The sequence below is a fragment of the Solanum stenotomum genome, chromosome 10, assembly GCF_019186545.1.
Source record: "Solanum stenotomum isolate F172 chromosome 10, ASM1918654v1, whole genome shotgun sequence".
NCBI lineage: Eukaryota > Viridiplantae > Streptophyta > Magnoliopsida > Solanales > Solanaceae > Solanum > Solanum stenotomum.
The window spans coordinates 49,651,542-49,677,607 of NC_064291.1; the positions used below are offsets into that span (position 1 = coordinate 49,651,542).

Sequence of the window (26,066 nt, forward strand, 5' to 3'; positions counted from 1 at the left end):
AAGTCTTTGATATTATTATCTTGCTCACAAGTTTGAACACAGTTACAAGTTTGGCATTTTAGTTGATAGAGAAGTGGGTCTATTATCCACTAAATTCTGGAACGTGCACCGTTGGAAATCGAAACATGTTGGGGCTTTACAACTCCAGCTACTTTTCAGAGTCTAGAACAGAAGTTAATTAATTATCCAGACATGTTTTTACTTATAGCACAGAATCCCATCTCCAGCATTTGTAAGGTGCAATCAAATATCACAAAAGAGACAAACTAACAATCAGTCAGCATTACACTCTTAAAGAGTTACATTTCTATGCTGGAAATGAAACGAATTACATAAAAGAATATTAAGATTCTAAAACACTATTATCTAGGACATTGCAGCGCAATAAATTTAGGCATCTGTTGGCGTACATGAGCAGATAGCTGTGGGACATCATCTCTTGCATTCTTCTCACAATGATCCACTTCTCCATGTATCCGCCAAATGATTCTATAGTGTCAGGATGGTGAAGTTTGGAACCAATTCAAAGGAGTTGTGCTGCACTGCTGCTTACAACTCAATGACAAACTGGAACCATTGATATTCATTTTCTCAATCTTCATTATCAGAATCACCAAATTTTATTTTGGTGGCCTTTGGAGCATTTGCATCAATTTCTCTAAAATGAGCACCATAGAGCTTGGACTCCTGTAAATTGCAACTCAACAATGTAACAAAGAACAAGTGCAGTGATAGAAAACTAGCAATGCGGTAGTAAGGGAAGGGTGGAGAAACAAGATTCAGTTGACAATTACTAACAGAAAGGCATGTGTAGCCTCTATTCATTAGTCTCAATCAAACAAATTATGCCAGCAAGAAATCGGGTTGCAAAATTATCCCAGGAAAACACAACTCCTTAGGCTCGGTCTCACTCAACTTTTACCAGCCCATTTATAAACTTGGCGATTTTGACCCTCCCAATTTGGTCCATCCAATAATTGGGTTGATATGTAAGTGTTAGTTGATCAATGAGGAATCTTGTCAAAAGTGTTTTTTTAAAACAAAAAAATTATTATGTTCGATACGTTGTATATTAGCCAAATAGACATAATAAAGACAAATTTTGTTAGGTCCATAAACAAATAGACTAAAAATTTAGCAAGAAATGGGCAGATTGGGTCAAGATTCGTTTAGTCCCTTTCAGCCCAAGTCACTTTTGTACGGGTTAATGGAGATGGTTTATAGCCCATTCCTGCCCAACTCATTTCAGCCCATGTAAATTTTGGGCAGTTCACATTTACTAACAACTCATTTTGACCCATTCATTTGACACCCCTATCCATAGATACTATGTTGTTAAGACTATGCACAAGCAGCTGATAATAACATTCTGGGCTTCCTGCCCAAGAACATAAAACACGACATGATTCTTTGTTTTCTTAGTTTGGACCAAGCCAACATAAGATCCTTCTTTTTTTAATAGATTCTACTTACAATGCAAGCACGACATGTAAACACAAATACAGCTACTAGGATATCAAGAACTAGGCAAATCCTTGTGTCAGTTGCGTGAGGAACAATGCTTTCTTCCAAAATGAGATACTGAAATTTAGGAGACTATAAGACCCCGTTTGGATTGGCTTAAAAAAAGTAGCTTTTACGTCAAAAATAAAAGTCGAACTGAAATGACTTTTAAGTCAAAAAATAAAAAGTAGGGGGAGACCTACTTTTGGTTTTTAAGTCATTTTTAACTTATTTTACGTTATTTTTAACCTTGCCAAACACTTTCTAACTTATTTTAAGCCATTTTTGACTACTTTTGCCAACTTTTAAGCCAATCCAAACACCATCTAATACATTTGCATTTCAAATCATACGCAATAGCCAATATGCAAACAAAAAGCTTACCTTTTTCTTTACATGGGTTCCAAAGTTAAGAAGGGCAGCTGGAACAGTCTGTCCAGCTTCTCTGAGGACATTTATCAACTCCCCAGAAAGTCCCTGTGATAGACAGGCTCAATGTAAGAATCAAACTAGCAAAGCACTGAAACAATAGTACAAGAAAAATAAAAGTGAAATCTCTATTGTAAGGATCAGTCAAACAGTACCTTGTTATCCTTGGTGAAAAATGTATGAGCTACACCTTTTTTACCAGCCCTTCCAGTTCTTCCAATTCTATGAACATAATCCTCTGTTGTCAAAGGGAAACTATAATTTATCACAACTTCAACATCAGGTATATCAAGCCCCCGAGCAGCTACATCAGTAGCTATCTGCAGAAGTATAAACAATTATGTTAATGAGGCTTTAGCATGTTTCAGCACGCACGAAAGAAAACTGAGCAAACACAGCAAGATCATTCATGAACAGTCTATCCAAATTCAACCGGAAGTCACAACACAATTCCCAGCCAGCACCAGAGCAACACAAATAGAAGTCACAGAAAGTATGGGAAATAGATCTTGCAGGAATGAGGAAGAACCGAAGAAGCAAAATCTGGCAAAACATTTTGATGGGGAAAAAAGAGTAAGCATCCTATTATTCTTGGACGGAAGAGGATTGGCTAGAAATCAGAACTTCAAAAATACAGATCAGGTTTTAGTCAAAGAGTAAACTGATGTAAATTAGGATGATAAAACAAAACCAAAAATATAGCAATATCAGTGGTTTTAGCCAAGAGTATAAAAACACATCTGAGGTTCTTCTTTACTTAATTAATAAAGCACATTTTCTTTGGTTCTTATATACTTGATTAGTTGGCCTTATATGGTTTGCATCTTCTTGAGATTCTATCCTGTTAGTTCTACCTATCAAATAAACATCACTGGAAGTGGAAACAAAGATGATAATAGGAAAACAGTGTGTACCAGTAGAGGACAGCTTCCATCCTTGAAGAGTGACAGGGCCTTAGTACGAGCATGTTGTTGCTTGTCACCACTAATGGAGACAACTTTCCAACCCCTGAGGCAAAGACGCTTTAAACATTACAAAATGTAAACCAGATATGATACACAATACAATGAGCATGGTGCAAACTACATGTACCAATGTTGCCAGGGTCAAATTAGTTGGAACATGTATTATACTATTATCAGCAAGTAAATAGAAGCTAGACATAGGAATCTAATGTTTTCTTCACAACTAAACAGAAGAGTCAATAGAATTACCTTTTCTGTAGCATCATTTCAACACGAGATGCTTCCTTCTTGTATAAAACAAAAACCAATACTCTATTCCTGTTCAAAGTTTGCAACCTCTTGTAAGCATCCATTATAAAGAGAGTCCAAAAAATCAAATACCAAGGTTAAACGCCAAAACAGGATACAAATAATGTAAACATTATCCCCAATAACTGATGATTGAGGAATGTCTAAAACCATTGCCACGAAGAACAACTGTGCTAGACAATGGATAAGGAACTAAAGAAGAATGATACAACAACGGAAATCTGCTGGGGAAGTAAAATGAACTCATCCACAATATGATTTTTGAAAAGAAAAAAGGAAGAGGAGATAATAGTGTGTGTGTGTGACAGGGAGAGAGAGAGAATGCACTTCCCCCATGCCCCATGGTTCGATAAACATGTATAAAAATGGAATCACTACTTTTAGGCTACCCCTCACTTGGTCAACCATCTAAATAAACATAGGGGGACACCAGACAACTGTGTTTAGACAACATTAAGCACCAATAGAAATTAGCAACCACACATGGGCAGAATAATCATTTCACACTTTTTATGAGAAAGGTAAGTTAATATTGAACACAGGCACAAAGGCGGTGCTGGTCTAGTCTTTTTGCACTTAAGTCGCTTTAGAGTGATTTTAAAATAAAGAGAACTGTTCTAGTTGACTTAACAGGAAGGAAGCAATCCATTCAATTCCTACTAGTACAAGAGAATTACAAGCCTACTTTGTACACAGGGAGGCAAGCAGGAAATTAAAACCACAGGCAAAGACCTAATAAATGAATATCATTATTCATATACTATAATATAGGAGGATTTATGGATGTCAGCAAGAGACAACGAACGCAGGCTTGAGAGCTTGAAATGAGATTTGAAATGTGTTGGCAGAAATTTCTGTTAAGATACCTTCTAGACTTGTGGTATTTTTCCAGCAAACATTGTAAACGCTCATCCCGTGCTCGATCTTCCAAGACCTACAATGTAAAAGGAAGTGGACAGGCAATTCAGTAGGAAGAAATGGAGATGAACGTGCAAGTCTTTTCCTATTTTCTCTTTTAATTTTAGTTTTGGCTCTCTGTTGATCGATTGGGAGGCAACAATATGCTGATCATATGAAAGAGCTGGAAAGAAAAATGCATATCTCATAAGTCCTTAGAATTTCTACAACGCAGTTTACCTCAACAATTTGCATGACATCGTGGTTGGCAGCCAAATCTTCTGAACCTACAACTACCTGAACAGACTTCAGTTTTAAGCCAGGAAAGGAACCACAACAAATTTGACAATATATTCTGAATGGTAAATGAGACCTTGATTGGATTGGGATCCATGAACTCTTGAGCTAATTGATGAACTTCCGGAGGCCATGTAGCACTGAACATAACCATCTGCCGAACTGCACAATTTGATGGGACTTGAATGGTGGACACAAAAAAATGCGTGTACACAAAATTTAAACTTCATCTAGCTATATCTAAAGTGCAAAAAACAAGGAACAAAGTCCTACCAAGTAAAGTGGGAGGATGAGGATATGAATCAAAACACTACAAGGATATTTACAAGATTCAAATTTTTTTTAAAAACAAAAAACCTTTTTGGTATTACATATATACTGAAAAAATGAAACAAAAAAAACTTTAACATATGGATGTACATCATTTACAAAAAGGATCGAAAATGAAACTACAAAATGTCTCATTGGGACATATATATTTTTACTGAGGGAAAAAATGGTACTTGGAGATAATACAATAAGCTGTGAAAGACATTCAGATCCAAACATTTCATTAAAAAGAAGAAGACATTAAGCAGGCTAAATCTATATAATGAGATGTCCATCAACGCTCCAGCTCTAAGAATTCAAGTGATGGAACCAAATGTAGAGAGCAATATTCATACCAGAGCATGTTTGGCTCAATATGGCACGGACCGCTGGTTCAAAACCTAAATCAAGCATGCGATCAGCTTCATCTAGCACCTATAGCAATATTAGTAACATCAGTCAACGGTAAAGGAGCATGACAGTTGATGTGTACTCCATTCATATTAAGTTCATACTATAGGGGAAAAAATCAAATCATATTTAAGAAGTTATCTCATGATCGTGTCAGGGAAATTAAGAGAAATAGAAACTGTTCTATTTCTTAATTTCTGATCACATTACAAAAAATAAAGGATAATACAATCTATATGTTTTCTTCTGTCACATAACAATAATCACCCTATCATGGTAACTTTGAAAGATTTATAACATGGAGCTAATTTGAAGGCTCTTATTCAAGTGCCACTTTGTCTCTGAATAAGCTCAAAATAAAGGAAATTGGTGTAGTTTATGATAATCCAAAATAAAAAATGGCAAAGCTTTGGGCCATGAGAAGCATATTATTTGTATGTTCTACAACAGCTAAGCTACAGAAATATGTACATCTGTAAATTTTCTAGAATCAACCACCAAGACATTCCAGTAACCCTAGGATAAACTCCGCAAACAGTCAAGTGATAGTTCAAAGATGCTAAATAGAATGTTAACGACAAAAGGTGATTATCGGGCATATTTTCAGCCTGTATTTCAAACAAGACCTACATTTTAAATACCTCACAAAGTTCATGTTCAGCAACTTGAGATTACTCGGAAAAAAAAAAAAAAAAGGAAAATACTACTCCTAAAACTTAATAATAAAATAAAATCAAAAAGTACTTACACAAATTAGATGACCAAAAATGCAGAACAAAAGCATCCAAACTATCTACACTAGTTGACCAAACAAACTTTCATGACATCATGCTTATTCAGACTTCATCAAAGATACAGAAAGTCCAAACATAAATGAAGGCCATAAAAGCACTCACCACAAAAGAAACCTCTTTTAAATTGCAAGCTCCCATTTCCATCAGATCTTGCAAACGACCAGGGGTTCCAATAACAATATCCTGCAAGCAGAGGATATGATCTGAGGTACCGACAAGAAACTCTGACTTAAAGTATGACATGTGTGAAGCACGTGTAACATCCATTAAAAAGTCAAAGAAAGCAAGCAACCATAAGACCTTAAATCAACTTAGATATTAATTATATGATACTGAAAAAATCATCATCCAAGACTTATTGCAATAATAAATTCAGAACGAGTAAATAAAAAAGAATCTTAGAAAAAATCATCATTCAAGACTCATTGCAATAAAAAATTCAGAAAGAGTAAAATCAAAGAATCTTACCACGCCAGATCTAAGAGAAGCCTTTTGATGGTGCTTATCAACTCCGCCATATAGACAAACTGACTGCACACCAGTAGGCTTCCCAGCCTCACAAAGAACATCTGATATCTATTATAAAAGAGAAAGTTATCAATAAGTATAAAATCTGCATTGGCATTTTGTATTTGAGAACACAAGGCAAAACATGCATATTGATTTAATAAAAGAAAGCATAAGGCAGGAGTTAGAAGATATTCTGGGCAGATACTACAAGACATCAAGAACTAAAACTCACATAAACTAGCCTTTTACAATTTATTATGCACAGTATAGGGTTGAATCTTGGTAAATGGGACCAGATGGATTTTTCCCTGCTCTTAGAAGTTAGAGCAATAGAAAAGCAATAAAACTGTCTTCAGATATAGTTTTCTTACTTTTCTATTTCTCTTTGAAGCAATGAATATCAGGTGTAAACATAAATTACGCTTAAGAGACACAGTTTCTATGTGACAAGGTTCCCAACATCCGACAGTAGGCAGGTTTACTAGGATGCAATGTGGGACTATTACCAACTAACTATTTAGGTATACCCTTTGGATGTCAATCACAGAGAATACTAGGAAGGAATGACTGAAAAGTGAGAAGAGACTAACAAATGTACTTGTGCTTGGGATGAAGGTTCTAATCAATAGTGTTTTGGATGCACCCCCTACTTAAACTATGTCTCTATTTCAATACCTAACAAGATGCATAAAAGAAGCAACAAATTAAACAGGAATATTTTTTTTGAAAATGGTAACGATGTATTATATCACAAGAGTACATGGGTTGTACTCAAACCTTATATACAGATGCACTCTAGACACTCCTACTCTATTTCTATAATGAGTCTAAAACATCAACTATAGAGGCAGTGTCATTTGAGTATAATTGATTACACCAAAAACATAACAACAGAATGCAGTTTAGTTTAACATCCTGCACACTATTTTCTATGCCTTCAAAACATCTGGAATTCCTTTCTTTCCAGATTGCCCACCATATTGAAGCAGGGATAATTCTCCATCTAGTTCTGTCTTTTGCAAGGGCACCTGCCTCCTCCCAGCTGTACAATGCCTCAGTAACTCTCCTAGGCATAGTCCAGGATATGCCTTCAAGACTCAAGAAAATCCTCCAAAGCTGCCGAGTGTATTTGCAGTGTAGAAATAGATGATTTACAGTTTCTAAGGTTTCCCCACATAGGAAACACCTAGAGCATAAGGTTATCCCCCTTTTCATTACATTATCCTGAGTCAAGGCAGCTTCCTTAGCTAGCAGCCAAATAAAGCATGAGACTTTGTGTGGGATTCTACACTTCCATATTTGTTTCCAGGCCAGATGGGACTCTGCTGGCTTGATTGATCCATCAGCCTGTAAGCTGAATGCACTTTGAACTCTCCTTGATTGATCCAAAACAGGAATATTCAGTGGCAAGGAAACAACTAAGAAGTCTTTCATTTAGGTTATGCGGGAAACAGTGATCACCAGGAAGAAGCAAGGAGGCTTGGAAGTCAATAATCTAAGGGCACACAACGTTCTCCTCCTGAACTGGCTATGAAGACTTTGCAATGAGGAGGAGGCACTGAACACATGTGATTATAGAGAAGTATAAGATGGAAAATTCTTGAAACGCATGAACACCAATGCATTCGTACGCAATTGGGAACTGAATATATTCGAAACTTATTGAATATATTCTAAGAACACATTCACATTATAATAAGTGGTGATAGAAAAACTTTATTTTGGAAAGAAAGATGGTCAGGACATACACTCCTAACGATTAGTTTCCTATCATTCCCTCCAAAGAAAATAACCATGATGCCACAGAAAACGATTACTAGTCTACTCAAGGATGGAAAACAAGCAATAACACATTCATTTGCCTTTTACCATGCTAAATTTTAAACAGAACTACGAAGTTCAAGCTTTGATGAGTGACAACATTATTCAGTAAGTGAAGTATTAGTTCAAGTGAAATCAAACTCAATCCACAGAACAGTAAAAACACCAATAATGCAAGAAAGCAAACAATTTTAAACACTCCAAGTGTAAATTTCAGGAACGTACTTGTTGAGCTAGCTCCCTTGTAGGCGAAAGTACAAGGCAAACAGGATTCTTAGACTTTTTACTCTTCCGCTTACTCATGATGTGCATAATAGCCGGAATACCAAAAGCCAGCGTCTTACCTGATCATACCAAAATATAATAAAACTAAAAAAACCACAAACCATAACCCACTATTGCACTAAAAAAACTCAATTCAAATGTTATACCTGATCCAGTTCTAGCAATCCCAATAAAATCACGCCCATCTAAAAGAAAAGGCCAGGAATGAGATTGAATTGGTGATGGTTTCTCAAAATTCTTACAACATTCCAACACCTCACTTGGAAGCCCTGCATCCACAAACTTTTCTAAAGCTTTGTACTTTGACTGATCAGCACCCTTACCAGTAACCACCACATTTGTACTACTTTCTTTAACCTCCCCATTAACAACACTAACATCAGACCCATCATCCAAATTCCCTTCCTTTACCTTACTCTTCTTCTCCTTCTTCGACTTCTTCTTTTCAGATAACTCAGCTGACCCATCAAATATTTCAGTATTTCCATTCGACACATCAAGAGTTTCAGTGTTCCCATTAGACCCTTCTTCTTCTTGCTTCTGTTTCTGCTTCTTCTTCTTCTTTTTCTCTTTTTTGGATTCTACAACAACTTCTTCAACCGCAGGGTCTTCGAGCTTTCTCTTCTGTTTCTTGTGAGATTTGGATTCATAGTTTGCTGAATTTGTGAGGGTTTGAGGTTCGTCATCTAACTGCTTTGCTACCATGGCTGCTCAAATCTATGGCGAAATCGCAAAACCCTAAGGTTTAAGGAAACAAATGGATGTTGTATTTATAGAAGTTCGCTATTTACAATTTTCCCCAAATTAACCTCTGTTTTTAGTGAAATTACAATGAGAAAATAATCAAAATGGTCCCTTAGGATTGGGTTTGGTTCATTATATTCCTTGGTGTTAATAGGTTAACAGATATGGTCCTTCTTCACTTTTTTTATCATGCAAAATACATTTTATATTCTTCAAATCAAATTCTTCTAACACAATAAAAAATAAAAAAAACTTATGCAAGGGAAAAATATATTGAAATTTTGAAATCATTCTTTCGGTGCAATTTAACTTACAATTATTATTTTATTGAATAAGAGGCTATAAAACACATCGTTTATGAACGACGTATGCATTTAAGTTAGGCATAATACATAAATATGACTCTTGACAATTATAACCCTAAACTTTGATAGTGCACAAGTAGGTACTTTAACTATCACAAATTTCAACAATTAAACATTCGAATATCGCAGCAAAGTGCGTGATTCACAAATGCTTCTACGTGGCTGCCAACTAATTAAAATAAATACACATGGATTCTTCAATTAAAAAATGAAAATAAAAAACAAAATAAATACAATAGTTAAATACAATAGTGAAAGTGAAAAGAACTAATTCACTTCTTCTCTAAGAACCCTAACCCTAAGTCTCTACGTTTCATCCTTCGAATCAAAGGTAAAATTGTTCAAGACTTGTGCTGAGATTTCACGTACTTGGATGTCTATCTATTCTTCTTCCTCAATTTAGTCGAGATATATTTAATTTCCCCTTTTGAAATTTCGTTTTTGATAATTTTATATAAAAATTATGATTTTTTTACCACAATTGTAAATTTGCTCTCTTTTTTATAGTATGGAACATATGGGTCACATTATCGTTGTTTTTCACTATGGAGGTCGCTTTTATACAGATCAATATGTTTCGAAATTGGACAGTATTATATTTAACATCGACAAGGACCATTTATCTTTGACCAAAATGAAATCTTATGCAAAAGATGATGGGTATAATGAAACTGAAACTTTTTATGTTGAAGACCCTACTACCCATAGATTTGTGAAGTTAGAAAGTGACAGACAACTATACGTTTGTGTTAAAGAATAACCGATGACTTGAGTTGTTTATAGACCAATAAATTTTCATTAAAACCTTTTTTCCACATTAACAAAAAAAATTGATGTAATTTCAATGAGCAAAAAATTGTGAAGAAAGAGAGGAAGATGGCAATAACCGTTGAAGAAATTAGAAGGAAAAGAATGTAGTGGGATTTTGATTTTAAAATAGAGATATATATAAAAGAGATTCATTAAGGGTAAAATTGTCATTTAAGCGATTTTTGTTGGAGATTTTGTTTTTACCACTGACATGCCTATGAAGTGTGTTTAAGGCACTTAGCCATGTAGGATTCGAGTGTTTAATTGTTAAATTTTTGGATAGTTGAAGTGTCTATTTGTGTACTGCAAAGTTAAAGGTCATAATTGTCAATTGATGTCAAGTTTATGTATTATGTCTTTAAGTTATATTGAATAAAGAGTGTGGGAGCCATTTTAATATCTATTTTAATTTATTTGTTTTTATCATGTTATAGATGTATATATTTTAACTACATAAAAAGTAATATAAATTACGATAACAAACAACTTAAAATATGTGGTTGTATCTAAAATTATGTAAAAAAAATCAAATTTGTTGTAAAATATGATGTCCATATGATTTTTTTTGTGCCCAAGAATATGGGTCTCACATATTCTTTGAGCCAAAGTATCTTCGGCTTGTAAATAGTCCATTAATGTAATGGAAAATATGAATAAAAGTGAAAAAAATAGTTCCCCTTCCCTCTTTTCTTGTGTAGTTTATTCATGCACTAGTTTTTATTTTTATTTTATATTACATTTTTTATTATATAATAAAATCACAATAATTAATAACTTAACATATAAATACATATAAAAAATCTTCGACTCCCGAATTCTGTTAGGGCAATAAAAATTAGGACACGTGGAATAAATATTATTTAAAAATCACGCAAGAATACTATAAATCATAATAATTAACAATTTTAAAAATGTTAAAAAATCATATAAAAAATTTGATTGTCTCTCCAGAATTCATATGTACATAAATTGAATATGACATGAAAATTATTATAAATTACACTAATTAATAACTTCACATATTTCAAAAAAAAAAATGATCAACTCACCGAATTTCATTTGTGTAACATAAATTGATATAAATATAATAATATATATTGTGCTCGTGCTAACCCAGACTCCTAGCACTAGAAATATACATAATTTATTTATGGATTAACAATTCACATATTTATGCTCTGATACCACAAATAAGTATAAGTTTTAAACACAAATATTCATGATATCATGTCTGTAACACCCCTAAATATTAACCAAGAGTCGCATGTCGATTTATCATTGCTTAATTATTACAATATGTTTTACTCTCATTTTGGGAATTTGAAATGTTGTGATAATTGCTAACTTGCTTAACATAAATTGTGATCGTAATTAAGGTGTTGTAATGAGGTATTTTCGTAATATTCTAATTAGAATTATGTATAACTTTAAAAGGAGGTGAAAGATACATATATATATATAGGTGTACATGTATGCTTTTTGGGTAGCACACACATTTTTTGGGCAGCACCTTTGAAGGACAGCTGCTCAAGTGATAAACATCACTTGTTTGACTATATATTTTCACGCCTCCTTTAGTAAATTCGTTTTCCTCAAATCTTAGATCCTTAGAAACATATCTAAACAGATTGTTCTTCAAAATCACAAGAGAAAAACTTGGCCCTTTTGGCTGGAATTCGAGACACACACTTTTTTTTGGTAAGTGACGAAATTTGTTTCTAAGCTGGGTAGTGTTTGGTATTTTATGCATATCTCTTGCTCTAGAACTTAGTTTACAGTGAATAAATATGATTTGGAAAGTTAATTCATAGACCTACAACTCTTATGTTTATGTAAAGCTCTTATTTAGCTGTATGGATTCGAAATATGGGACGCAACATAGCACAAGTTCTGTCCAGATTTTGAAATTGCAAATCATGTATAAACAACTGTTAGTGTTTTGAATATATCTTGTTGTACAAAATATATTTTGCGGTGATTCTTGTTTGTTTGCAACCCTAAGATATGTATCTACATCTTTCATGAAGGTTATAAAGTCTAGTTTTGTTGTTTTCCTTTTCAAATCTAAGTTGTGACATGAGGTACTAGGTTGGCTAGAATCACTGTTTTGGGAGTATAGTCGTATTTGTACAAGTTAAGCTTACTTGTGATGATAATCTTGTTTTACATCAACATTATTGAGCTGTTAGTTATTAAATAAGTTATTTAATTGTATTTTTAAGGTTGTATATACTCGTGAACAAGTTGAGGACCTTGAAACGTTGCTTGGTCTACGGTCTGAACTCGCGAAGTTGTGTTGGATTGTTTCTTTGCTAAAGCACTGAGGTTTGTGTATAAACTTGTACTTGTAACCTTGTTACCTGCTGGTATATCTGAAAGCTTATCTTGGTACCTTGGTTACCTCTTGTCACTTTGCATTGTCGTGTTGGTATTCTTTAAAACGTTAAAGACGCTTGTGTAGCTCGCCCACTTGTACGGATTGTGTGATCACTTGGCACTCTTGTTGGGACCTTGTCCTTCTTGTGGCTGTGACTTTGTCACTATTGGCATGCCTTTTGATTCAGATCATTTGCCATCTTGACTCTGAATTTTTAGTCCGTCTTAAGAATGGAAGTTGTCCATTTTAAGTACGAACTAGAAAATCATTTTTAATATGGTTCTTGGTTCTCTTGATTATTGGGTTTTGACCCTTTTTGATACTTGTTTGTGCTTAGTGTGAAGACATGATGTACATATTGGGCGAACCTTGTTATTGAATCTTTTGGAAAATGGTGCTATAAACGTTCTTGACATTTGGACCTCTAAATATCGAACTTGATATATTGTTTACTTGATTTATTTATTACGTTCGATTATACTGTCCATGACTTGAGAGAGGTAGTTTGGTGAATTTGATGGCTCCAAACCTATAGTTTTGCACCACTAAGCTATATGTTTAGCGATAGTTATTTCTATCGTAGGAAAAGATCGAGAGGAGGCGTGAAGTGGGACATTGGAGATGAAGATTTTGAGAGCTTTAAGGAAGATCACATTTGCATATAGGCATCTATATTTTGTATAAACCTTGAGACTTGTACATGATCTATGTGTTGTATATTTACATGAAATTTTGAGGACTAATTTGATCATGTCACCATGGGTTGTAATATAAGTATGGCTATATGTTTTGTTCTTTTGGGGTGTGTAAGCCCAAGTCTTGCAATATAGTAAATTTACCATTAATTTTGAATGATTGTGTGAAGTATGAACGACTTAGTTTGGGTACTCGGAAGTTGGTAATATTATTTTTATGTCATTTTTACTAGTGTGAGGACAATATATGCATAAAAATCTCGTGAGTTATTGACTTATATTATTTCGGCAGGGTCACTACAATGTCAAATACATTTCAAGATCCTGAATAATGATAATCTCACACAAAAAAATATCATAAAAAGAGTGTATTTAAGCAAAACACATTACCATAAATAAGAAACGTTAATTAATTTTTTTATCAGTTTGCTTTAATTTCAGGTTACCACATCCGTCAGTATTGAAATTGTGTAGAGAATAAGTGGTAATCTTAAAATTAGAGGAATCATCAATTTATAGAGGTTGAGACTTAGTTAATCATGTATGTTCATGAAGTTTCCAATCTAACAGACGGATTTTGTTCTCCATTAAATATTAGTTATGATTACTTTAGTATTAATTGTACAACACATTTTTATATACAATAATGATGATCAAGGACATTTTTTATATTTTGGATCAATAATTTAATTATTTGAATTTCTATAAATTTTATTATTGAATTTGTCAAAATATATGTGTTTATAGCGATTTATCTCTTCCATAAATTATATAAAAAAAAAATTCAATTGAATATTTGACACCAATAAAGAGACATTACATATTTCTCATTCCCCACTTCTCCAACTCTGAAAAATGTGCTAAAAGTGTCTTATAGGTTTTCAATTAAAAAAAAAAAAAACAAGTGTGCCCCCTTTACTTTTTCTCTACTTTTTTATTTTTAATATTAATAAAAGGACTATACTAATAACATTTTTACTACTAAAGTTGTCTGGACAACTACTGAAGTTAGACTACTAAAAAAGTTGTCCCCACAATTACGACTAGACTAAAGTGTAAAAGTTAAAAGTTTGAAATTATTGAGAAAACATCTTTTAACCTAATTAATATTATTTGTCACTTCCACCCAATTTTTAAGACTTGAAAAACTCTTACCTAATTGACTAACTAGTTTGTCCCTTTTAATGGACCTTCTCCTTAATTCCATCCTCTCTCATTCTTTTATTATTAATTTTTTTTTTCATTTTGTTTCCCTCCGGCCTCTCGTTTTCTGTTCTCTTGATTTCATTCATTTTTATTTCTTCAAAAGTTGTAATTTTCATGTGTTTCTTTGACATGTTTTTTTGTTGGAATTCATGAAATTTTTTAGAGTTTGAAGCCAAAAGGGCAACAAAATTTTTTATCAAATCAAAAAGTCAACAAATTTAGATTTTCCACCGCAAGACACAAAAACCAATGCGCCTTGCAAGGCGCAAGGTTTCAGCGTTTTGCATCCTTTTAAAAAAATATATATATTCGGTCACTTTCAACTCGTCATAACATACCCAATCCAAACAACCAGCTAAAGAAGGAAAGTGAAGAATATTATCCAGTGAATAAATCCACCATAAGACGAAAAACTAGATGATACTTGTATTAATCTGCTTCACAGTCAAAATACAACTGCCAGAAAACCAGCAAAATAAGATTTGAGTCTAAGCAATGTTTTTTCTTCTTTTACCTTGAAAGGCAAATTCTATGTTATGGCAACAAGAGGATATTAAAAAACACAAAGCTCAATTAGATTCTAAAGAGATTATCTCACAGACATTTCAAAATTGACTGATTTTTTAATTTTTAAAAAAGGTTGCAAAACAGTGAACGCATGTCAGCCGAGCCTTACAAGGTTTAAGGCTGTTGCGCCTTACAAGGCGCATTGGTTTCTGCGTCTTGCGGCGGGAAACCTAATTTAGACGGTGTCTAAATTTGTTTCCCTTTTGGTTTGATAAAAAGTTTCGTTGCCTTCTTGAAATTTTTGAAAAATTTTGTTGCCCTTTTGACTTCGGACTCGGATTTTTTAGGTTCTCTTTGATTTGCATTTTGTAGTTTTCTATTAAAAAAATATATAACTTCAATTTTTTTTAAAAAAAAAACAATGTGTTTTTGTTAAATTTTTTGAGTTTTCCGCATTTTCTCTTTGATTTTCATTTTGGAACTTTTTCTTTTCAATTTCTATTTATCAAAAAAGGTAATATGTTTATGTATGTTATGAGATTTAGTTAAAAGTGGTATGTTTGGATCTGCAAATATATTCTCCAACTTATGCTAAAACCAACCGAACATACCTCTTTGCTGGCGCATCTCCACACCTCTTTTTTACATGTACGAATCATCTCAGTCTCGTTTTTCTTATCTTGTTTACTGTGGAGGCCATTTCCACCTTGTCTCGTGTAAATTTATTCTTAAGCATATCCATCCCAATATGCTCATACATCTATTTGAGCATCCTTATTTTTGTTACCTTTATCTTCTGAACATGAAATTTTTTGTCCGTCCAATACTTTGCCACATACAAATAGTGCTTGTCTAACAATCACTTCATATAGTATCCCCGAAGACGAGCCTCCATTTCACTCATTAACTCTAAAATAGTATGTGACATCATCATTAGTCACATTATCTCCTTAAATTACTATCCAAAATACATATAGCTTTTTTCTCTCGAGAATGACTAGTATATTGCAAATCTATGTCAGGTCACTAATCTTTACTACATATACCATGTCTTATTTTTTTTTTAAACTTGAAAATCTTAGACTCTATTGCTTCTTTCTAAACTTTCAGCTATCACTATTTTCAATTCGCGTCCTTGAAAAAAACAAACAACAAAAACAAAAAACAAAAAACAAAAAACAAAAAGACAAAATGAACAATTAGGACCTTACTATATATCTTGTTTAGTTGTTTCCAATTGTAATGCATTATATTGCATTGTATTATTAGTTTAAATATAATATTATTTTAATTGCTATTTAAATTTTATTGTATCATATGCACTAATAAAATTTTGTCATGTAATAATGAAAAGTCTCATATTACGTAACAACTAATTAAATGTAATCGAATCATTACCTTTTTATTCTTCTCATTTATCTTTGTTTATCATTTATTCTCTTTCTCTAATTACTTGTCCATTTTCTTTTTTTTTAGTTGTTCCTATATACTTGTCCATTCTACAAATCAAGAAAAAGACAATTTTTTTTACCTGCCATATCCTAAATTAATTACTTTGAAAAAAGTAATATTTCTTGAAAATCTTAAATTTTTAATTCATCCACTTTATAATTAATAAGAGTAAAATGGTAAACTCACTATGTCAATCATTATTTTCTTAATAGATATATCAATTCAAAAGTGAGCAAATAATTAGGGATAGAGGGAGTAATAATTTTATTTGTCATTTATCCTATTTCCTCATAAGTTTATCTTTCAAATTAGTCAAGGTAACAGCCAACCAAACAAGTAACCAAAAATTGCACCTTAGAATTCTTATCCCCATTATATCCATTTATGACAATGGACTTGCCGTTCGGTAAAGGGATAAACTTGTAATTTCACACCATATTCAGATCAGTAACAGTGCCGCAAAATCCAGTATACACAACAATAAACAAAAGCCTACACCTCAGCCAATTAACACTCGCCACGTAACAATACATCCACGTGTCATCCTCAGATGTCAAGTACAATAACTCATTAATAAACACCGAGGACACTCAAACAAAACCCAACCGCTTTACAAGTGGCATTCGCTGGTGATTACACAACCCCTTGATGGGCAAATATGTAAAATTCAACTCTCGATTCGGTATCCCGCGTCACCAGCAAGCACACAGGAGTAGACTTCAGTCACCTTTGCTTTTGTATGTATTTCTTCAAATTACATAAAGTTTGCTGAATTTTTCACTTTTGATATCTGAAAAATTCTGTTCAGATTCAAATTTGGAAAAGTTGAAGAAGAAGAAGAGAAAATGAGAGGAAACGATCCGAATCCGTTTGATGAAGAGGAGCCTGAAGTCAATCCTTTTTCAGTAACCTCCTTTCTCTCGATGCGCTTTTTATGCTTTTTTTAATGCAAAATATGTTAATGTGATGCTTTCCTTAGATCTAGGCTATTGTTAACTTTCTTCGTTTAGCATTATCATTTTTCAATGTTTTTTCTGATTTTTTATCGGATGTTTTGTGGTGGTATTTGGAATGAGTTGTTTGATTTGATCTAGATCTGCGTACTTGGATGGCGGAAGTTTGTTAAGGAGTTTTAGATTTTGCCTAATTTTTTGGGTACATTGTGGTGTTTAAGATTGGCTTGTCGGTGTGGTAAAGTTATACAGTATTTTAGTGAGATTAACATAAAAATCTAGCTTATTTTCTACGAATTTTAAGATAAATTAGTGAGAATGCCTTCAGTACGCTTAATTTGAAAGATTGGCTTGAGAGTTGAGCCTGGGGATTGATCTTCATCCTGTTTAATTTAAAAAGGTTGTAATTTGCTTGGATATGGCCTTTGGTGTGAAGTTACTGGTCCTAGTTGATTTATGATGAGGACCCTTAAATGAAAGATGTTTTTTTTTAAGGTTGGTTTGTTTTATTTTTAGGTATACAGATGCTATTTTTTCATGTGTTTAAGGGAAAAGGGAGGTTACGAAAATAATGACAATAGTATCAACCCTGGTTTTCCTAGTTATTGAAAAAATAGAGGGAGTCTAAACATTTAAAATTTATATTTATTGTTTACAGACAAAAAAAATAAGAGAAGAAAAACAAGCAATTGAAAATTAGTCTGTTTTTGTTTGCCTCCACTTGAAATGAAGAAACCAGTTTTGTGTAATAGTCGGCTATTATGCTGCTGACAAGATACCTATGATATGTGTGTGTATATATTGACAAGAAGGTATCTGCGAGATGTTTCGAGTTAAGTGAGAAAGCTACAGTTTTTTTACCGTTGCATGCCTTGAAACACTGTATATGGAAAAATACCAAGTCAGTAAGTGGACATTAGACAAGCTTTAATATCCAAAAGTGTTTTAAGAGAGGTTACTTACATTAACTAGAACATATTTTATAGCCCGTACTGGTGAGTGGCATAAAATGGTTCTCTTTATCAATGTCACTTGCTGCCCTGCCCTGTTGGGACATGGCTTCCATATCCTTCAGCAGACTCTTTCTTACCTCCTTATTTGGATCCACAATCACCCATATATCTCATAGGACCTGAACATACCTAGAACCATCAAAACCCACTATTTGTCCTTCCATAGAGATTATATGAATTTCCTTAATCTTTTAAGGTTGTGAGTATTGTTAGTGCCAAAACGGGCATGCTTCAGTTCTCGAATTATTACAGTGTATCTATGTTCAACTCACAATCACTTTGTCGTAATGCAGAATTTATTGTTACATTACAATTACAATTATAACTTCTTATGCACTATCTACTTTGAATGCTCTGAATGTGCAAGATCCTCCTCATTTATATCATCTGTATTTTCTTGCAGAAAGGTGGCTCCGCTCCTGCATCGAAATCACGCTTCCCTCAAATGATTGCTAGTACTCTTGGTTTTGGCCAAAAGCATGATGCAACTGTTGACGTCCCATTGGATTCAATGAATGTAATGAAGTTGATATGCTTTTGTTTGCAGTCTTGTAAAGAACATTGTTTGTTCTGAATGTGTTCTTCTCAATTGTGTTTTAGGGTTCCAACAAGAAGCAAAAAGAATTAGCAACCTGGGAAGCAGATCTGCAAAGGAGAGAAAGAGTTGGTTCTTTTTCTTTTTATTTTAAATTGTTGTTTGCTATGTGATTACTGCGAATTATACTTTTTTTTGTTGATTTCTGATCATCTATTGCTGCAAGGGTGCAAATTTTTGAAAAGTTATGTTCCTAGTTTTTTGGCAAAACTATTTACTACAACCTCCTTATCTCTTGTAGTGTATTTTTAGTCTATATTTTTCCCCAATTCAGTTTGAGGCTTGTGAATGCTTCCCAAAATGTTACTTTTTAGCTAAATGTGTTGTTATGAGTTCCTTGATATGTAGTTTATTCTAGTTCATATTTGCTTCAACTCAGTTTGAGGCTTCTGCATGATTCTCATTAAGTTGCGGTTTAACAGGATATTAAACGAAGAGAAGATGCTGTTGCTGGTGGTAAGAAATGACTTAAGCTAGTTTCAGATTGTTATTAAATCGACTTATTTTCTCTTTAGCATGCTGAGGTAATGCGTTTCTATGATTCAATTCAGCTGGTGTGCCAACTGATGATAGGAATTGGCCGCCCTTTTTTCCAATTATTCATCATGATATAGCAAATGAAATACCAGCCCATTCTCAGCGGCTGCAGTATTTGGCTTTTGCGAGCTGGTTAGGTAGCATCTCACTTCTGTTTTGTTTTCTTTAAAAGAAGAATGTTTCTTTGAATATCTAAAACAATTGTCTGCTAAATTTTCTCTAGTTTCCACTTTCATTAAGTACCTACAAGTTTACCATTTGATTATGATTTGAGTGTACTTTACTAGTGCAGAATGTTGGAGTTTTGCATGAAACTCTTCATAGTTTCTTTACTTTTCTGGGCTCAACATGTGCAGTGTGCATCAGTTTCTCTGCTTTTTTGTCTGGATTTTGCTGAAAGGATGTAATGCATGAGATATGCTACTCACTCTTTCATTTTATGTGACCCTCTTTAATTGGGGAGATTAAAAAAGAAAGGAAGACGTGCCAGGTTTTAAACATGCCATACATAACATTTGGGTGGCTGTAAATGCTTGTCATTAGGATAAAATGGAAAGTTTAAGTTAGACCGTCTCCATATGTAGAAATGAATTGTCTGTTGGAACAGACTAAAATAGGGTCACAAACTGAACAGAGGGGAAAACCTGCTTTTCAGCTCAAGTTTATGGCAAGAGAAGAAATTCCTCTCCCTCTGTTTCTGCCTACTGTCTGTTGAACAAGAACCAATATAATTGAATGAACCTTGATTCATTGAGGTGTTTGACAGAAATTAAGACCCCTATGTCCCAAGTAGATGGGAAGTGCAACCCTAAATTTCTCTATTGAACTGATAGCTGAATGTTATTTCTGTAAAATTAAACGCATACAGCGAGAGCTTCATTGCACAAAGTTATTAGTTTGATGCTATCAAATGTCTCTTACTATATTGAGCTGGTATTTTAAGACTTAAGTTAATAACCAGTTGCTTTCATCCTTCGTCAAACTACATTTTCGTGTTTCTCCTGGACAAATTGCCAATATATTCATAAATGATTATATCTAATTAATCATGGGGTGACCAATGAAGTGATCTTCTTTAGCTAATAGAAATACAGATACTAGAGTATTATTCAATAAAGGCAACCATTGTTGTGAAGGACACAGAAGTTAAGGTGATAGATTTTGGTTTTCTTGGAAGCTACCTTTCACTTCTATGTTCCCCCCTTCCCCGAATCTATTCCTTTATTTATTTCTTTTGATTTTTCCGATAAGGTACATTGTAGTTCCCCTCTGTTTTGTAAACCTCATTTTCAGAACCCACGGAGAACATAATGAATAAGAGAACTAGAATAATGGTATTCATTAGCTCATTCAAGGAGTAACTCTTGTATAGAGGTTATCCCATCTTTTATTTTTGTGTCTTGGATGGCCTATTGTTGTATATGTCAGGCTTTACATTGATGAAATTTTGCTTACTGATTTAAAAAATAGTGTATGAGAGAAACATACTTCTATGTTTAACACTGCTGCCGTTTGTGATTATGGTCAAAAGACTTTAGCCTTTCTGCTTATACATCTTTTTGGGATCCAAGCAGCATAAAATTAGTAGTTGCAAGTTTTGAGTTTGTCTTTTCGAACTTTTTTATAGTAGTTCAGCTCTGAAGTTTCAATTATCCAATGTTTTGATTGAAATTCAGCAATACTGTTTCTTTATTAAAAGTAACAAAACCACAATTGATATGGAACCTAAGAGCAAGCAATTTGGCAACTTCATCCATGTGAGTAACATTTTAGGTTGAGATGTGAGTAATTTTTATAGGATGGAGGGAAACTAGTAGGTTTTTCTTTTGTTAAAACGACAGGGTTTATAGCTGTTGTGTAAAAGAATAAACTGGGATAGATGACTATCTTCTTTATCGGCTATAATACTTGTTCAACAGTTGCCCTCTCTCTCTCACAAATGTTACTCTTTCTTTCAAGGGCTCTATGAATCTTGTATTTTCTTACTCTTTGTTTGAGTGTTATATGAATCTTTCTATTTCATAACCTCTTTGGGTTTGCTCCAAAATCTTTCTACAGGTATTGTTTTTTGTCTGGCGTTCAATGTTCTTGCCGTGACTATCTGTTGGATTAAGGGTGGCGGTGAGCTTTATTCTCTCTTTTCTGCGGCAGCTCATGTGGCATTCCTTTTTATTGGCTTAAAGATCTAAAAGTAAATTCAAGTTCAATATATCTAACATCATCTAGTTCTTGCCTTCTCTAGGTGTTAAAATCTTTTTCCTGGCTATAATATATGCTTTAACGGGATGTCCCCTTTCGTACATTTTGTGGTACAGGCCTCTGTATAACGCGATGAGGTATGTAGTGTTGTTTCTCTTAATTTCATCCCCCTTTTGCCTTTGTAAAATCCCTCCAGTTGTTTCTTTTCGTTTTTGATTTTCACATAACAGACTGACCTTTTATCATCTGAGCTTGTTTGGATTTGCAGGACCGACAGTGCATTGAAGTTTGGATGGTTTTTCATGTTCTACTTGGTTCGTTTTGCTTACAGAAGTGATAAAGATGCTGTCTATTTTATGCCAGGAGTTGTTTTTGAGTATTTTGTTTTCTTGTTTTTGTATGTGCAGGTCCACATTGGATTTTGCATACTTGCTGCTATTGCTCCTCCCATTGTATTTCAAGGAAAATCCTTAACGTAAGTTCTGCTGCAATTTTTAGTCCATTAACCTCTCATTATAGAGTTCAGTATTCTGTATAATCTGCTACTTCTGACAGGCTGTTTTAGCTTAGTAGAATTTGCTAGTCTATATGGATACGCCTTTTAGGTGAAAATATGCTTTAAATGCCCTTGTTGCCTTCTTCCCCTTGTTTCTGCAAATGATTTGGTTCATAGTGTGATGATAGAAGAGTTGAAGATCCCAAAAACCCCTTGGTGTCATACACCACAAAAAGAACATGGTTTAGTTTTGTGACCAACGGATTACTGCTTCCCTTGTTGGTGCATCAATTTTCCTGTGGTTGTACCATATTGATTTTTTTGATAAGGATATTTGTACCATATTGATATGAAAACAGTTAAAAAGAAATTGACCACTTAAAGGTCTGGTACTCTATAATGTTTTTAAATGAAATGAGTGAATGATATGAGTCTTGAATGGTGAGAAATGCTCTTCATGAACATGAATAAGAGCGATGAAATATTGATGCCCGTTAAATGCGGTGATTGTTATCAAGGGTTTTCCACTTTCCCTTGGATTGTCATTGTCTTTTTATATTCTTCTTCACTAATTATTGTGCTTCCTTTTTACTTCATTCCAGGGGTATCCTTTCAGCAATTGATGTCTTCTCTGACCATGTGTTGGTTGGGGTAAGTTGTTTAGTTATTTGCTCTTATTTTAATGAGAGGAAAAAAAATAACAAATTCTTTGACACATTCCTTTGAAAACAATAAATTGAATGCCATTGTTTACTATGTTTAATAATAGTACTAATAGGGTGTACAAGTAATACTGGTACTAGTTGTACATAGGTGAGATTTGCAACCAAACATTGTATTAAAATTTTATACCAGCATTATTTTACCTAATACACCCTACCAAACGACCATAATGCTTGATAGTAGATACTTCCCTTCCAAGTATTATTGTTAAAAAGGTAGAAGGGGAAAAACTCTTTAGTTTCTCATTATTAGCAGAGTGAATTTGATTTAACTTGTGCACTCAGCACTGTCTTTTACAGTTTACTTGAACAAAAACTTAAATTTCATTTTATTTTTCTCATTTCATATTGCAGTTAGTTTGTTAACTGATTTAGCAGATCAAAAACTTTTTGCAGAGTCATTTTCTTGAACAATAACTCAATTTCATTTGATATTCTGATTGCATATTGCAGCTAGTTTTTAAACTGAGTTACCGCATCAAAAGCTTTCTTAGGATAATTGAAACTCCCAAGAGAATTGAGTGTTAATGCTTGTATTAGCTTATCAGGCTGTTTGATCTTTTATCTTCTTAATATATATTCTCCTGTTGTCCTTTTCTTCTTTTTGCAGATATTTTATTTGATTGGATTTGGCTTCTTCTGCTTGGAAGGTTTGCTTAGCTTGTGGGTTCTGCAGGTGAGGCTTTTACTGTATTGTGTTTCTTCATTTCAGGTTCATACCTAGTGTACTGGTATCTGCTGTTCCTCTTTTTAGAGTTTTGCTCATCTTTGCCTTGCGGCTTGAGCTTCATGTGTATGTGGCCTAAAAGTGAAATCTATCAAGGGAAAAAGAGAAATTGTACATTAATTCATATTTAAGCTCTTGCTTGCTGTGTGAGGGGTAGTCTTTTTTGGGGAGGGTGGAGGACAGGGTATCATCTGGTTTCTCTCATAGATCAAGAAAAATGCATGTCCAGTCCTTTGACGATTTGCTAGGTTTTCCTTTTATCACAAAAAGAACGAAGACAATTTACTAGGCTATCAACCAGATAGGGACATCCAAGCAGTTTTTCTTTTGGAGCATGTACATCTTTTGAACAGTAAAGGTACTAACCGAAGAGTCAATTTTGGAAGTCACTTGGGGGTGAGGGTGGGGGTGTTGTATCATTTAGTAGGGCTATTCAGAACCTAAGGTTGAATTTAGTTGTGTTAGGTGATTAGACTTTTCTATGCCTGATAACAAGCTGTTCTATACTACTAAATGTTTAAATGCTATACAACTTGAGGGGAAAAGAGTTATCTTAGAATTCAAATGGGTACCATCTTGACAGTTGATTCCCAGGGAAGTTAACGGTCCTAGTATCAATCCTCAATTCCTCATATTAAGATCGGACAATTCCGGCTGAGAGAGAAGATGACATCTTTCCATCGGGCTAAAAAGGCAGAGTTATCCGGTACATGTGTTGTGTTGGGTAGGAGGTAGCATGTACCCAGTAGAATAGTCAAGGTGCTTCGCAAGTTGGCCTGGACACACTCATTATTTAAAATGGAAAAGAATAAAACCAAGCAATTTGATTCCCTCTTCCTTATGGTAGTATGATATGGAGGGGAAAAAAAGAAAAGGGTTTAATAAAGGAGCCGAAAGCCACTTGACTGTAAGGAGAGGAGGTCAATAAAAAAAAAAGAGATGTTAATTAATCAAGCCGATCTGACCGTCTTTACTTTCATCTTGTGACGTTTTCTTCTCTGTGGTAGTATGATATGGAGGGGGAAAAAGGAAAAAAAATGTTGTATGCCGACCTGACCGTCTTCACTTTCATCTTGTGAACGTTTTCTTCTGTTCTATCACTGCAGAAAGTGTACATGTATTTCCGAGGGAACAAGTGATGCACCTGTTTGGACTCAAAGACCTCAGTGTCGTAGCAACAAAACAAAACAATTCTTTTCCAGAGGAAGCTAAACATATGCCTTCATCATCAGTTTGGCTGAGTAATGACTTGCGTGATATAGTTGCATGTTTTCTAGGTTTAATAGTTATCTTTGCTTCATTCAAACATATTCGTTTCATTGTCATTTTTGTATGTAATCACAGTTTGACCTTCGATCATTAAACTACTACATTACCTATATAGTACCTTCATTTTGGATAAAAAAAACACCCATTCGGTTTCTGAGTGATTTTGGTTTTTAAATTTGTCCACTTGTAGTCATGTTGATCAAAATGACTTAAGTTTAGTGATTCGATCAGTTACTAGTCCTTGTATTATAAGATTATATTATTTTGTGTACTCTATATATGCTGCAAAGCCTCAGGGCTCAGATCCTGAGTGTTTTTTTATTTTAATAAATACGTCGTAATTAGGCTCTGGTGCTATATTCCAGGTTAGAACAACTTTAACTATGGTAATTTCGTGGGATTACTAGGATTGATATATATTAAGCACTTGGACATCTAGTTTCGTTTAAGAATTTTGCCAACCAAATTCAAATGTTTAGAGCTTAGCTTTTAAACACCTAAAAAATTCTCTGAAGCCATTTCCACTCCCCTATTCAACCCCCCTCTTTTGTTTCTTTATTCAGTTGTCAGTGTATGATGATTTAGAATTTGAAGTTTATGGGTTCCTACAAAGACCTCAAGTTAATAACCAAAAAAATAAAAATCTAGTTAAAAGGAAGAGACAACTATTATTATTTTTTTGGTACACTACAAGCAAGTATTACATTGTGTAATATTCGAAAACTATTGATTTCATATTCATATTATCCCAGGACTAAAATACTATTACACATAATTGGGTTCGTGTTTTTGTAGTGATCTTATTCGTTTCATGGTATCCTTGAATTGGAATTTGGCAACCAAAAGTGTGAGGCATATGAGAGCATACA

The 26,066-nt window shown here is 33.8% G+C and overlaps 2 protein-coding genes across 2 annotated transcripts; one reads left to right on the forward strand and one right to left on the reverse strand.

Annotated features, from left to right (window-relative positions):
- Positions 1 to 152: 152 nt before the first annotated feature.
- Positions 153 to 9,284, reverse strand: LOC125842361 (DEAD-box ATP-dependent RNA helicase 5). Its single transcript, XM_049521641.1, has 13 exons — positions 8,677 to 9,284; positions 8,471 to 8,589; positions 6,383 to 6,490; positions 6,017 to 6,097; positions 5,066 to 5,144; positions 4,477 to 4,562; positions 4,344 to 4,400; positions 4,073 to 4,140; positions 3,147 to 3,215; positions 2,847 to 2,940; positions 2,088 to 2,252; positions 1,888 to 1,980; positions 153 to 687 (listed from the first exon to the last, which is right to left on the reverse strand). Exons 1-13 carry the CDS (start codon positions 9,233 to 9,235, stop codon positions 592 to 594), a joined length of 1,674 nt encoding a protein of 557 aa, XP_049377598.1. The 5' UTR covers positions 9,236 to 9,284; the 3' UTR covers positions 153 to 591.
- An 8,120-nt stretch (positions 9,285 to 17,404) lies between these two features.
- Positions 17,405 to 25,358, forward strand: LOC125842364 (secretory carrier-associated membrane protein 4). Its single transcript, XM_049521643.1, has 13 exons — positions 17,405 to 17,423; positions 17,495 to 17,591; positions 19,056 to 19,169; positions 19,253 to 19,315; positions 19,670 to 19,703; positions 19,799 to 19,921; positions 21,843 to 21,905; positions 22,027 to 22,120; positions 22,252 to 22,297; positions 22,391 to 22,458; positions 23,082 to 23,130; positions 23,812 to 23,877; positions 25,035 to 25,358. The coding sequence occupies exons 2-13, from the start codon at positions 17,532 to 17,534 to the stop codon at positions 25,065 to 25,067; spliced, it is 813 nt and encodes a 270-aa protein (XP_049377600.1). The 5' UTR covers positions 17,405 to 17,423; positions 17,495 to 17,531; the 3' UTR covers positions 25,068 to 25,358.
- Positions 25,359 to 26,066: the final 708 nt, after the last annotated feature.